The 16,190-nt window shown below is 39.0% G+C and overlaps 1 protein-coding gene across 3 annotated transcripts in view; it reads left to right on the plus strand.

Annotated features, from left to right (window-relative positions):
- MYPN (myopalladin) overlaps positions 1-16,190 on the plus strand; it is a 118,791-nt gene that overhangs the window by 48,357 nt on the left and 54,244 nt on the right. For all 3 annotated transcript variants that reach the window (XM_058696496.1, XM_058696497.1, XM_058696495.1), the window contains 4 exons: positions 4,364-4,539; positions 7,178-7,229; positions 10,841-10,955; positions 12,062-12,133. In XM_058696496.1, the coding sequence (XP_058552479.1) occupies positions 4,364-4,539; positions 7,178-7,229; positions 10,841-10,955; positions 12,062-12,133 (415 nt within the window). The remainder of the gene's footprint in view (positions 1-4,363; positions 4,540-7,177; positions 7,230-10,840; positions 10,956-12,061; positions 12,134-16,190) is intronic.

The following is a 16,190-nucleotide window of genomic DNA, read 5'->3' on the forward strand; positions in this document are numbered from 1 at the left end:
GTGCTTATGCAGCCAGTGACTCAGCCTTCACCCCTGGGCATCCCCTTACTGCTCAGAATAGAGGATGTGACCTGCCATGGGGATCTCAATGCTTATTTCCCAAACTTGAAATCAGTCACCCTATTTTAAGCTCTGTGTCTTTTCCCCATTATTAGGCTGTTTCCACACTCCAAAGTTGTATTTCCAAATTCTGAAACTTGGTAGGGTTCTGCAGCAAAAATTGGCTTCTTTCATTGACATCCCCAAACAGGCACTTGATTTTCAGATTTTTCAACTCTCTCGGCTCCTCAATTTGCTTTCCACCTTCCAGAAATTTGTGGGGTCTCAGGTCTGCTCTTGTCTCCCTTCTCATTCTTTTAGTTCTTGTACTTTTATACCTTTTAAAAATTCCTGTATCCTCATTTTAGGGGCATTTCAAGAGGGGAGTAAAGATAAACACATGTGCTTAATACGTCTAGTTTGACTGGATGCTCACTGTTTGTATTTAAACTACACATGCTCTGAGGATCAGTTCATACAAGCTCCTCAGGGTATTACTGAGATCGATGGCTTGGGAGATTTATGGACCCATTTCAGCAACGACATATACTGCTACTGTCACAAGAGATCAAAAACTGGCATAGAATTGATGAAGCTAGTAATAAAATTCTTATAAAATATTAACTATCAATCCTTTCCATCATTTGGTCTTTCAACAAATCCAACAGTTATTTTCTGAATACCTACCATGCACCAGGGCATTGGTGAATAAGACTAATAAGGTCCTGTCATGGACTTTACAGTGGATAAAACAATGGCAAAGTGAACAAGTATATAAGAGTTTCAGATAATAAGTACTGTAAAGATAACAAAATAGTGTAGCATGATAGAGTATCTGAGGTTAAGGTGGCTACATTAGGAAGAGGGTCAGGAAAGGCCTCTCTAAGGTTAAGATAACACTTGAGCAGAGGCCTCAATGGATGAGAAGGACCTATCTTTGTAGAGATCTTGGGAAGAGGATTTCAGAAAGAACAAAACTTCTAACATGGAGAATAGTTTAATGTGTTCACAGAGTAGAAAAAAAAAAAATCCCAGTGTGGTTGGAACATAGTGAAGGGAGAGTGGCAGGAGAAGGTATCTAGAAGTCAGAGCTGGGAAAAGCACATTTGGATGTAATCCCAAATAGAGGTGATTAATTGAAACTATGGGATGGGATAAGATGGCCAAAGGAGAGAACACAGAAAACTTTATATTCTCTGTGCATGCTGCAAGAGCATATAAAGCACTGTACTTACCTTCAAAGAATTGACAATCCAGTGACATTTGTGGGACAAGACAAATCCCCAGAATAGAGAATAATAAAAGACAGTGTATAATCAAGTCTTGCATGACATAGTACAGGTTTTTTTTAAGTGAAGTTAGAAAAAATAACAATCATTGAGAATCAATGGTAAAACGTTTTCTGTAAAGGAGGTGATATCTGAGCCAAACTGATAGATGAGGTATATGTGCAGTAGCTGAAAAGCAGAAAAAGAGAATCTCAGATAGGAAAACATGAGCAGAGACTTGAATGTTGAGGTAAATATGACATATTTATGAAAGAGTAGAGAAAATCTTGACTGTTGAGAAGTAGTTGAATGGGCAAATTTGATTTGGAATTGCTTTATTCATGGTTGGAGGGAGGGATTAAAACACTGAATGGTTAGAATTACAGTCTAGATTAGCAATTGCCTGGACTCCTTTAATTTCTGAATAATGGTAACACCTCTCCACCTAACTACTTTTTATTATGATGTTAATTAATAATTATTTCAAAAAATGAAAACAATATAAAAAGGGGTACACTGAGATATCTCACTCCTATCTGTCTTCATCCACCTTATTTCCCCTCATTCTCAATAGGGAACCACTTTTGATTTTCATTTCAATCTTTCCAGTTTTCTTTATGTAAATGCAAACAACATGACTATATCTTATTTTTGCCCCCTGTGTTAGTTTCCTCGGGCCACTGTAACAAAGTTCCACAAACTGGATGAAATAAACTCTCACAGTTCTAGAGGTTAGAAGTCCAAAACCAAAGTGTCACCAGGGCCATGCTCTCTTTGAGACTCTGTGCAGACTCCTTTCTTGTCTCTTCCAGCTTATGGAGGTGGCTGTCAATCCCTGGCATTCCTTGACCTGCAGCTGCATCATGCCAATCCCTGCCTCTGCCATCACATGCCATTCTCTCTGTGTGTCTCTGCCTTCTCATAGGGTTTTCCTCTTCTTAAAGAACCTCCTTCATGCTAGATTACTGCCTAACCTAGTAATTTCATTGTAACTTGATTATGTCTGCAAAGACTCTATTTCCAAATAAGGTCATTTTCCCAAATACTGGTGCTTAGGACTTCAACACAGCCTTTGGGGGAAAATAATTCAACCCATAACAACCCACATTTTTTACATAAACACTCCATATTCACTATTCTGTAGCTTCTTGTTAAATTTTTAACTATATATCTTGGAATTCTTTCCATATCAATGCATAGTGATCTTTCTCCAACTCTTTCTACAGCTGCATAGTGTTCCATTATGTGGCTGTACCATAGTTTATTTCATGAGTCTCCTAAATGTAAGGATGGACACTTAGATGGTTTCCAATCTTTCACAATTAAAAAAATTTTTTTTAATGTTTATTTATTTTTGAAGGAGAGAGAGAGAGAGAGAGAGCGTGAGTGGGGGAGGGGCAGAGAGAGAGGAAGACACAGAATCCGAAGCAGGCTCCAGGCTCTGAACTGTCAGCACAGAGCCCAACGCGGGGCTCGAACTCACAAACCACAAGATCATGACCTGAGCTGAAGTTGGACACTCAACCGACTGAGCCACCCAGGCGCTCTTTTCACAATTTTTTTAAATGTTTATTTATTTTGAAAGAGAGAGAGAGCAAGCAGGGAAGGGGTAGAGACAGAGGGAGACAGAGAATCCCAAGCAGACTCCACACTGTCATTGTGGAGCCCAGTATGAGGCTCAAGCTCACAAACCATGAGATCATGACCTGAGCTGAAACCAAGAGTCAGATGCTTAACTGACTGAACCACTCAGGTGCCCCAATCTTTCACTATTTAAATTAGTAACCTGAATGTTTGTCATTTTGTATGCATGCAAGTGTATCTATATGATAGATTCCCACAAGTGGGATTGTTGGGTCAAAAGATAAATGCATCTGTAATTTTGGCAGATATTGCTGTATTGATTTCATAAGGGCTGCACCATTTTACGTTCCTAACAATGGATGAGTCATCAAACGTTTAGACTTTTGCCAACGTGTTACATGAGATATTGTATTTCTGTGTAGTTGTGTTTTTTTTTTTTAATTTTAAAGAGAGAAAGTGAGAACAGGGGAGAGGGGCAGAGGGAGACAGAGAGAATCACAAACAGCACAGAGCCTAACGCAGGGCTTGATCCTACAACCCTGGGATCATGACCTGACCCCAAATCAAGAGTCGGACACTCAACTGACTGCACCACTCAGGCCTACCTATTTGTGTAGTTTTGATGTCTTTTTCTCTTACTATGTACCTCCACATTTTAAACATTATTTTATGTAAACTTTTAGCCAAAAAAACTATAATAAAAATTTCTAACTTCAAATATATAGAATCAAAATAAAATATCATAACCTATAGAAACTTACTTAACTTAGGTCATTTGTCAAAATTGGATCACTACTGAAGAATGTGACCCATCCTCTTTACTCCGATGATTCAAGTAACTGAACTAAATAATTTTCATTTAGCTAAGTTAGATGCAATTTCATAGTAGGGAATGAGTACACTCAACCTCATGAACTTTTTAAAAATTTTTGTTTATTTGTTTTTAATTTTTTTAATGTTTATTTATTTATTCTGAGAGAGAGCGCGTGCAGAAACAGAGGAGGGATGGGGTGGGGCGAGGAGAGAAAAAGAATTCGAAGCAGGCTCTGTGCTGTCAACATAGAGCCCAACATGAGGCTCGAACTCACTAACTATGAGATCGTGACCTGAACTGAAATCAAGAGTCAGATGCTTAACCAACTGAGCCACTCAGACATGCCAATGTCATGATCTTTTAGTATCTTAGATTCTCTCCAAATAAACAAAGTAGCACTTACTTAATGCATAGTATAGAAAGCTATACATCTTTTTAGGAGAAGCCAAGCTCCACATCAAAGACTCTGCTCCTTATGGTTGGCTATATTTGCTTTCTAATCCATCTTCTCTCAGTTGTGTAATTCTTAATAGGAGCCATTTTCTAAATACCATTTAATGTTCTGATTCTAAATTGTCACAATTTTCTTCTTAGGGAACATCTGAAGCAGCAATGCAATTTCACACTTGAGTCATGTGTAATATTCCCTTCCTCACAGGTGGTACTGTGAAGGCAAGGAGCTTGAAAATTCGCCAGACATTCATATCGCCCAGGCAGGAAATCTGCATTCACTGACCATTGCTGAAGCCTTTGAGGAAGACACAGGACGCTATTCCTGCTTTGCTTCTAACATCTATGGGACAGATTCAACCTCTGCTGAGATTTATATAGAAGGTAAAACAAAATGCTCTTAGAGTATGGCCCTTACTAGTAAGACATATATTTATAATAAATAGTTATCGAGGGCCTACTGTACCACACACTCTTCTAGGCAGTGGGGACAATAGTAGTGAACCAAATAGACAACGGTTCTTGGACAGATGGAATTTACACTCTAGTGGAAGAGACAAAAAAATAGATGAGATAAATGAATAAAGTATGTAATATGATATGTTTATGAAATTGTTCTGATAATAAATTCCAACATGTGTGTAGTGTGCGGGGTTAAGTGTCCTACAATTTAACTCAGTTCTAACACCATTTACCTGGATATAGTGTCAGATTCAGCAGGTTAAGAGCTTAGTCCTACAAGATTACTCCTACCTCACTTCAGATGCCAATTACAAGTATGAGGTCCCCAGGCTACTCACAACTTCTGTCTCATTTGATTACAAATCAGAGGTTTCCACAATCCCCTCCTTGGGTTCAATTAATTTGCTAGAGTGGCTTATAGAACTCAGGGAAACACTTTCATTCACCAGTCTATTAAAGGATATGAGAAAGGATACAATGAACAGCCAGATGAAGAGATACAAAGGGTGGGGTCTGAGAAGGTCCAGAGTGCACGAGCTTCTGTCCCTATAGAGTTGGGGTGTGTCACTCTCCCAGTGTGGATGTATTTGCCAACCTGGAAGCTCTTTGTACTACTGGAATTTTTATGGAGGCTTCTCCATGTAGGCATGATCAATTATTATCTCCATTTCCTGCCCTCTTCCTCCTCAGGAGGATGGGGACAGGGATGAAAATTCCAAGCTTCTAATCATGGCTTAGTCTTTCTGGTGACCAGCCCCCATTTAGGAGCCATCCAGAGTCACCTTATTAGAACAAAAAATGCTCTTGCACTCTAATCACTCAGGAATTTATAAGACTTTAGGAGCCCTGTGGGGGTCAAAGACAGATATTAGAACAAGAAATGCTCATAACTTAGGAAATTACAAGTGTTAGCAGCTCCATGCTGGGAACTGGGAGCAGAGACCAACAGATATATTTTCTGTATCTCACAGTATATATAAGCCCTACGGAAAAAACAGAAAGCAAGAAGATAGGAACTATGCATATGTATATTTGTGTGAATGCACACATGCATGGGTATGTGTATGGGTATGTCTGTGTGTATATGGGTGTGTGTGTGTGTGTGTGTGTGTGTGTGTAGGCTTCAGCTCTACAGATAGGGTGGTCAGGGAAGACCTCACTAACCAGATGACATATGAGTGAAGACCTTGGGGAAATGAGGGAGTGAACCACAAGGATAGTCAAGGGAAAACCACTCTAGGCAGAGAAATCAATAAGTACACTAACCCTGAGGAGGGAGTGAGTCTGTGTATAGATATAGAGATGAGCCAATATGGCCAAAATGGAGGAAACATGGAAGAAAGTAACAGATGAAGTCAGAAGTTCCAGATGGGTAGAGGTGGGAGGAGGCAGGTGAGAAGATTGTATAGGCCTTTGTAGGTCATTATAAGGCCTTTGGCTTTTACTTTGAGGGAGATGGGAAGCTGTAGAGGATTCTGAGCAGAAATGTGACATAATCTGACTTAGCTTTTAATGGGATCACTCTGGTTCCTCGTTGAGAATATTCCTCAGAGAGTCAAGGGTAGAAGCAGGAAGACCATTTGGGAGCATTAGAGAAGCATTTACATCCACGCCAAACTTACATGACTAATTTTAGGGGAGAAATAAATTTGTCTTCTTTATATATCTACCAAATTTTTGTTCCATTTTATCTCATCTCTGGGTTTTTTCTGAGGACCATTCTTTAGCACTTTTATCATCTATAATACCTTATGTATGCCTTGGTTTTAACACTTAAACATTGTATTATTTTGGTGTAAGTGCTCATTCACCAACCAGATTGTAAAACTGGGACTGTCTCATTCTTTTTTATATCTGTAATACTTTATGTAGTACCAAGTACATAGTGGATATTTGATAAACATTTATTAAATAGATGCATGAATAATGATAAAAATGAATAATGCATGGTAGAAATGTGTTGTATGTTTTTATCCTCAATTTTTGGAATACAATAAATACCTCCAGATTTAGCTCAGTTATATCTTGCTGGAATTCACTATCTTGAAAAGGAAATCTGAGATCAAAGCTTTGCTAACAGTGCTGAGATTGGACTACTGATTTTTTTAATTTGTGGCAACAGAACTTCAAACACCCCCACTCCCAAATGAAGTATGCCTTGTTAATATTAGGGGTGGACGGAAGAGTATCCACCTACACCTACAATGTTTAGAATCCAGTGTAATCCCTCCTTTTATTTAATCTGTGTAGGCCAAGAGCAAGAGGATTTACAGACAGCATAAAACGTCTGCTCTGTTAAAGACATCAGCAGGTGTTTAATACACAAGAGCACTTGGCATTTGGACCAGTTAATTTGAACTCTGTCACTAACTAGCCATGTGACCTTGAGCAAGTCCTTCAACTACTTAGGGTCTGTTTCTCATCTATAAAATTGGGTGTTAGTGTAGGAAATCCCTGAGTTCTTTTCTAGGTCTAAAATCCTATAGGTCTTCAAATGCCTAGGAACTAGTTTAAGAAATTATCATCTTAAACATTTCATGTCTTGTTTTTACTTTTCCAGGGGTTTCTTCTTCTGACTCAGAAGGGGACCCTAACAAGGAAGAGATGAATCGGTAATTCTAATTTTCTATCTTATAGCTTTAGCTATTTTCTATCTTATAGCTTTCTCAGATTCTGAGAAAGCTACTAATTGGTTTAGTAGAACTTGAAGAGGGTGGCTCCAGGATATTACCTCCAAAAATATATATTGGGTAGATTTTGAGAGCTTTAAATCTTGCCTAGTAGATGAATTTTAATATTCCCAATATTTTAAAAATGAGATATCACCTATGAAATACCATTGTACTTATATCTACAGAGTAAAAAACAAATAGTGCAACACTCCAAAAAATTCATGTTTTCTGACTAAATAATAGTATTCACAAGGACACAAAACCTGGTTATCCTAAATTATGCAAGTGAGTGATCTGAGTAAGTCATAACCTTTTTGCTAAACAATTATACTGAGTCCTGAACAAAGTTACATCCATCCATTCTTTACTTTCCCCAACTATCAACTAAGCACCTACTCTACACCAAGGACTTTATTAGACATAATGGGTAATAAGAAAAACCAGATGCTTCCTACCTTTAAGAAGCTCACTGTGTACTAAAGAGAAATACATGGTAAATATAGCAAGAGATGTATACCAAGCGTATAGACAGTAGGGTAATAAAGTATAATAGACTATGATATAACCATGGGCAGAATTGTTAGGACTTGGCACAAAGGACTATTAATTCATTGGAGATGGAAAGAGAGATCAGGAAAGACTTCACAGAGTTGGTGACCTTGAGCTGAGTCTTAAAATAACAGTTGGTGGACACCCCCAAACAAGGAAGGAAAGAGCATTTTTAGGCAGAGGAAGCTTTGGACAGAAGGCATGGGACCTGAAAACAGATGCAACAGCCATTCCTTGAGATTACTCGAAATGAAGGGTGACATTTGGAAGGCTGGTTACAGTTGTTAGCTATGTTTGTAAATTCTGTCCTCCCCTACAGAGGGGAAGTTCCTTAACGACATTTCTGACCTTAGAAATCATGCCTTATTCTTTGAAATCCTTTGTGTGTGCTTACCTTGGAATAAAAATTTGCTTTTAGCTTTTGTGTAGATATGACAATTCATAACCAGATTGAATGATTTCTCTCCTTTAACTGTCTTCCTTTTCGTTCTTGTGGTTCAATTCCTCCTTCTTTCCTGACTCTATGCCAGTTACCTCATTACAGTTGCTCCAGCCCTTTTCTTTCTTTTATGGTCTCCAAACTACAACCAGTTATTCTCTAAAAGATAATTCTGATCGTATCACTTTCTTGACTAACAAAAAATTATTATGGGGGTGCCTGGGTGGCTCAGTCAGTTAAGCGTCTGACTTCAGCTCAGGTCATGATCTCATGGTCCGTGAGTTCGAGCCCCGCGTCGGGCTCTGTGCTGACAGCTCGGAGCCTGGAGCCTGCTTCGGATTCTGTGTCTCCCTCTCTCTCTGACCCTCCCCTGTTCATGCTCTGTCTCTCTCTGTCTCAAAAATAAATAAACATTAAAAAAAATTATCTATGGGAAAATAAAACCAAGCACAAAATGAACAATATTAAAAAAAAATTAACATGACATACAAAGCCTGATTCAGTAGAGTATCAACCAGGCTTTCCTGCCCCCTCCTCCTCCATTCTGTCACCTCAGGCTATTCATATTGCTCTCATTTCACTCAAACAATGTACAGTTTATTTTCACCCCTTTGTTCAAGCTGTTCACTTTGCTAGGAATGCCCTGTCTCCTCTGCCTAGAAAACTCCTATGTACCCTTCAAGACCCAGTTAAGTTCACTCATAAACTCCTCCTCCATTGCACATTCATCACTTCTTCCTCAAGGCTCTCATAACATGGTATACAAGGCTAATAGGGAAGAATTTTGATATACAAATTTAAATAAGCAAGGAATATCTCATTTGATTATTTTCTTTAAATCTACTTTTAGTAGTTAGGATTTAGCTTACATTTCTGTGTAAGAATAACAGTAACTTCAATAAGACAGATATTTATTTCCCATTTACATAAACATATGGATTTGGCTGATAGAATGGCTCCACATTTCACTGGGTTCCAGTTGGTTTCCAACTTCATCTCATTCTGAGGAGTAGCCTTATCTTAGTCTCAGATTGGAAGGAGTAAAAGGCATTCCCTGCCCCCTCCCTTTTAAGGTCATCTCTCTTAGATCACATACATCACTATCCTTCATATCCTATAACCAAAGAGTAGTCATGTGGCCACATGTGGCTTAATGAACGTTTGGAAATTCAGTCTTTATTTGGAATAACCATGTAAAGAAATAAGGAATTCTATTATTGTAGAAGAAGAAAACAGATGCCTACGGGACACTGATAGCCTATGTATCACTACATAATTCTGCTTCTGCGACCCCATCCTTCCTGGCTGGAAAAAAAAAGTTCAATCAGTCATTATTGGGCATCTGTTTCTCCCTCCATGGCTGTACAAAGATGATAGATATAGACATAGACACATAGTATTTGACATTAAACACTTTTCTAAGTGCCTTATATGAATTACCTTATTTAACTCTTACAAAAACCCTCTGAAGTAAGAATTATTATTTCCCCCCCCTTTTTTTTAATTTATTTTAGAGACAGAGAGTGCGTGAGCAGGGGAGGGGCAGAGGGAGTGAGAGAGAATGAGAGAGAGAGAGAGAGAGAGAGAGAGAGAGAGAGAGAGAGAGAGAGAGAGAATGAATCTTAAGCAGGCTCCATATCCAGACCCAGCATGGAGTCCTACTCAGGGCTCAATCTCATGAACCTGAGATCATGACCTGAGCCAAAACCAAGAGTCAGAGGCTTAATCAACTGAGACACCCAGGTGCCCTTTATTTCGTCATTTTAGAGATGAGGCAGAGAGAAGTAACATCTGGACAAAAGGGAAGCCCATATTGTCATTGGTCATCTATCCCTACAGGATATGGGAGGGAGGCCTATGTCCCAGACCTCAAGATCCTTTCAGGTCCAGCATTTTTTTGCTTTCTGACATGCTCGGGTACTGATATCTTTAGTAAGAGTGGGATCCCTTTAACCAGAGGGGTTGCCCTCCCCTCTGGACTCTGGTTCTCCCTCTTGTCAGGCCCTCTGGCAATATCCTCAGACTTCCCCCTTTCCACAGCAAGACTAAAATAATCTCCCCTCCACAGTCTTCTCATGAACACTTCTTGCCCTTCAAATAAGCTCTTTAATTTAATTTATGTAAACTTGAAGAGCTTGTTGACTCAGGCTATTTCTGCTTTCTGCCATGCCAAAATTCCAGAATCAAAGGTTTATAAAGCCTGGCCTCTTACTTGGAATGGAAGGGGGAGGGAAAACACAGAGGACAACAACAACAAAAATCTCAAAAAAATTATCTTCTGCACATGCTCTGTCATACCACTTGTCTTGAATCTCAGTTAGTTATGAATATACTTGAGTCCCCAGCTAAGAATAACTAACTCAAGGACAGGAGTGGCATTTTATCATCTTCCTGCTTGCATTGTCTATCAAATTATGTAGAAAAGAAGTGTTTTTGTGGAATACTGTTAAACAGAGATTTTTATTATATCTAACTGTAAGAAATGATGACATTACTAGCTTTTCTGAAAGAATTTTCACAGTGATAGGTCTGTTTTAAAATCTATATTTTAATCATTTCTCAGAATCCAGAAGCCAAAAGAAATATCATCTACTCCCACTACTTCTGCAACCATTCCTTCAGCAGCACCCCAAGCCCAGCATGTGGTAGCCCAGCCCAGTGTGTCAACCATCCAACAGGTACAAGAGTCCAAGTGAAACACAAGTGCCATGGACTTATGGGCAGGCACTGTGACCATGCCTATCTTGCAAGGCATGATTGTGTTCTCCTCTGTTGCAACTTCATAATGACTTTGGCAACATGCTTCCATGGTCATGATAATCGCTTTGTACCTCTGATGTAGGATATCAGCACTTGATATTGTTTTGGAAACATATTCTCTAGCTTCATAGGCAAATTTCACAGAAAAAAAAAACTCTTTATAAATTAGTCTGATATTCCAGCTTAATGAAGGGCATTGATTACATATACAAAGAGCTGCCAGCTCTCACAGTGGCCCAGGCAGGACACTATATCATGAAACTCAGTTTCATGGAGCTGCAAATAATTCTACTTTCTAAGATAGAACAAGTATGAAATGATTTTTTAGAAAGCATTAAATGCTCTCATCCTTCAAGTTGATGATAATGATGATGATGATTGTTTATTATAAAAACATTCAAAAGATACAGATATTCAATAAAAACATTGTAAAGGTACAGTATATTCAATAAAAACCTTGGTCAAAGTACTACCTCCATGCCCCCACTCCTCAGAGGTAACTCTGTCAATAATTTCTAGCATATAGTTCTAGACATTTTCTATGCATGTATATGAATATATATAATATTTTAAAAATATGAAATCATACTAATCTAAACATATTTGTAACATGTTTTTGATATATTTATGTGTAAGTAAACATATTGATCTACAACTTAAAAAAATTAAACAGTTTCTTATTTAACCCATTTAGTAACGCAGACAGGTTACATTTTAGTTCTAATCCAGCTGTGATCTGGGGAGACTCAGGTTTTATGGAACTTCCTCAGGGGTTTAGGACTAATTACATTGTTCTATATGTTGAAGAGGTGGGGATGAGCAGCACATATTTCCAACCACCATGACCTAGAAAGAATATAATCAATTCAATATAAAATTTGAACTCTGTGATTCATAGATTTAGAAAAAGTCAGTTTTTTGGTTTTACATTAATTGTGTACACCGAATTCTGTAGGTTTGTTCTATCATTATCTAGGTAGTAATCATAGTGACGATGAATCTTTTGTTGGTTCCCTTCTAATAGTGTCAGAGCCCTACCAACTATCTACAAGGATTGGATGGAAAACCTATCATTGCAGCTCCTGTGTTTACAAAGGTAATCAAAATATTACTTCTTTCTGTCATGACTTTAAACATACCCCAGTACCCACACAAAATTGTAGGATCCAAGATTTACTGATGTAGCTCAGGATTTTGGTCTTTTATGAGTACAGGATAGGGTTTAGATTTTTTTTCTAGTTGTTACCATATCATTTGAAGTCCTAGATATCTAATAACAGCTTGCATAATAAGAAGAATGTCTTCCCCATGCACCACATTGATCTCTATGGCCATCCTATTGCTGTTAAATCCAGCCGTCGTCACACATAGGGGTCAGGCGATAAGTTTTTAGCCACTTACTACTCCAAAGGTTTCTCTGGACTTACAGAAGAATCAAATTGCAGGTACATGTCTTTAGTGTTCAAGGAGTTGGAGATAAATGCTCTTAGGAGGCTTAACATAAAGAATCACACCAGGACAAAGAGTTTTCTTTTTCTATTCCATGGTATCAACTATTGAGGCGGCATCAAATTCTGATCTTATAGTCTTTGTATCTAGAACTGGAAAATTTACCCAGGCACCTTGATTTCCAAATGAAAACACAAGGAAGGGCCAGAGACATTCAGTAGTTTATCTGTGGTCACGAAACTAGTTAGTGGCAGAATCCAAACTAGAAACAAGTTCTCCTAATACTCAGTCTATTATTCCTTCCTTTACGTAATATAGACTTTATTGCCAAGACAATAAATTTAAAGGTGAAAATTTAGTCACATTTGATTTTTTTTTGTATTATGAAGGCCACATGGATGAAATCTATGCCTGGATTTATAGTTTATTGTTTGTATGAATGCCAAACTTAGGCCCAAAGAGATTTTGTCCTCTTAGAGGTATGCTTTAGTTTGGAGCAGTCAGGGTTCCTTACCCCGCAAAGTACATTTGCAATATTTATAGACACTGTTGGTTGTCACTGGGAGACTGTGCTGTTGGCATCCAGAGATGCTGCTGAACATCTTACAATGCGTAGAATGACAGCCCCCCATGGGGTGTCCTGATCAGGTGGGGGTACCTGCTGGGTGGTGAAAGAATTCATCCAAGGCAGAACAAAGAAGATAGAAGTATACTGAATACACCACAAGGGAGCTGCAGGTCAAACAACAAAGGAAGACTGTCTGCAATGAGGCCAAGGTGAGGGGCTTTAGCTCTAGGACAGGGTAAGGGTGTATGGGGACATATGGAATTTTCCCTTTTTTGGTAATTCTTAGGAACTGTGCCTGGTGGTAAGTAGCCCATTGGCCAGTTAGGGGCTATGTCTTAATGGGTCTGTTTGAATTAAGCTTGGTGCTTGCCATGGGCCTTTTTGCCTTGCTCAAGTTTCCATTGCTCAGGCCTATTGCCGAAAAGCAGCCTCTACACCACGCGTAGCAAGGAATTATCCAGCCCAAATTATCAGTAGTCCTGAGACTGAGAAATCATGGTTGAGGGCAAAATGGCAAAAATGGCATATTTTCCAATGAGTATTGATCCTAAAGGAAGAGCTAAATGTGCAACTTCCACAGAAACATCAGTTTTAGGAGAGTTCCATCCTATTAACTCATCCAAGATGGTTTCCCAAAATCCAACAGAGTCAAGAGTGAGACATGTTTATCCATATTTATATCAGTTGAGTAGACATTCTTATGTGAAGCAAGATCTCTCTCAATTTTTCAGATTCTTTTCTTGTAATCTGCTTTTGGAATTTTAGCCTTGCTATATTCAAAGATGAGGTAGGAAAGCAATGTGTTTGTGACTTGGAGGATACAACTCTGATGAAGAATTATAAGTGGACGTGTGTTTGTGTGTGTGTGTGTGTGTGTGTGTGTGTGTGTGATACAGCCAATACAGCTACCTCTAATTGTCTCTTACTTCACTACCAATTCACCCAGCCTTAAAACAGCTTAAGTGCCCCAGAATCAGGACGTTTTAATTTTTGAAGCCCTGTTGTGACATCCTAGAGACAGTGCTGACTCTTCAAAAGCAACTACCCACAGAATAATTTATACCCAGTCTCAGCTGAAGTCTCCTCTCTTCTCACCACCACCTGCCCAGCCAGACACCAGATAGGTGCCCTGGTCTCCTTCCACTCACTTTCAAATCTTCCCAGGTGCTCTGTCTTTCCTTCATCTTATCACCTGGTGCATACCTCTGGTACAACATTTAGCACAATAATAAAGCTGTTTGCTTTTCTGTCTCTCCCAAGCACCTTGAAGGCTATCTCTAATATCTAAATAGGAGTCCATAAAGGAAATAAGCTATTTTTATTTTTATTATAGCAAGTCAAATAGGACTTTAACACTTATCCTTTACATTTAATTTTCATGGACTGGTTAAAGCCAACAGGTTTAACTGCTTTTGTGTGATGACTCCGATGCCTCTTTACAATTAGATTCTCTAATTGGCAGATTCATATTTGCCTTTGACAAATACAAATGGGTAAATGAATTAATCATTAGTTACATCCCGATAAACCCATTATAACTTGAAAATATCAGAGGTCAAAAATGCATTTAATATGTCTAACCTACCAAACACCATAGCTTAGCCTAGCCTACATTAAACGTGCTCAGAACACTTACATCAGCCTACAGTTGGGCAAAATCATCTAATCATCTAATACTATAAAAGAAGCTTCTTTTCTAACACAATGTTGAATATCTCATACAATTTGAATACTGTACTGAAGTTGAAAACCAGAAAGGTTGTATATGGGTATAGAATGGTGTTATGGGTCATTTGCCCTCACGACTGCATGGCTGACTGGAAGCTGAGCCTCACCGAACCTGTCCAGAATCAGAAGAGAGGATCATACCACATGTTGCTAGGCCAGGAAAAGATCAAAATTCAAAATCTGAAGTATGATTTCTACGGAGTGTGTACCACTTTCACACCATCATAAAGTTGAAAAATCATAAGTCAAAGCATTGTAAGTCAGGGACCATCTGTGTAAGCTGTTTCTTAGATAAATCTCCAAAAACATTAGGTCCCAAACATGGTGGGAAACCAGTCCTTAGCACAAAGACCCAAATTCTGAATAGGCTTTCTTAGCCCTCAGGATGTGTGCTCTTGCCTCCATAAATGGGATCGGGATTGTTCAGACGTAGGGCACAAGGATAGGCTGTGGCTCAGATTCCAGAGAGACTTATCAGCAACAGTGTGCTTGCGTTAGTTTCCACCAGTGAGGGCAGAATTGAGGTCATAGTCATTGCCAGTGTCAGAAAATTTCTGAGTCAGAGCCACTGATGATGGTAATCACATGGCATGCATCATGATAACCGATCATATGCATATATTTGTTTGGGTTATTCCTGCTCTATTTACTTCTTTAGTGACTTCTGGCTTTCCAGCCCCTAGGATTCATTTTCTATACCACCCAACAAAGCATTTCTTTGCCAGTAATGGCAAGAAGCCACTAAAAAACAAAAATTAGAGAGCGGAGTTTTATTTAACTCTTTGTGCCTCCTTTTGTGATAGGGAAGTACTGGTATTAGTTTCTTTTTAAGGAAGGTTAAAATGAAAAGGAGGGTTGCCCAGCAAAACAGTGGTAGAGGAGACTGGGGTCCCCTATGCTAGTTCACTGCTCTACTCCTAGGAGATATCTATATTTTAAAATATTTTATGGAGCTAGACTACCCTCCATCTTCTATACAGTATCAAAACCACTCTATATATGGGGGAGAGAACCACTCACACTTTTTTAGTGCGAAGGGAGGTAGATGATCAAATTAGAATCTTACTGCTGTGTTGCTCACACTCCAACAGCAGCTGCCCTGGCAGGCTTTCAAGGCTGCAGCAGCCCTGGCTCCAGCTGCTTCAGCAGTAATTTGAAGAGTGCAAGGGGGCAGGGGAAGTGAGAATTTGAAGAAGAGCACTTCATTATATAATAGCAGAAGCAGGAAAAGCCTGAAATAACTGAGCCAGTGGCTGGATCCAGGTTTCGGAAGATTACATGGGCCACCCCCCCTCCCCAGCCCAACAATTCCAGGAACTTTTCTGACTCAACTGTTGCTCTGGGCACCTGTGCCAATCAAGGGGTAAAAGTGTCCTCAGTCAAATCTTTATCCATAAAAACTCCTTTG

The sequence above is a fragment of the Neofelis nebulosa genome, chromosome 13, assembly GCF_028018385.1.
Source record: "Neofelis nebulosa isolate mNeoNeb1 chromosome 13, mNeoNeb1.pri, whole genome shotgun sequence".
Lineage (NCBI taxonomy): Eukaryota > Metazoa > Chordata > Mammalia > Carnivora > Felidae > Neofelis > Neofelis nebulosa.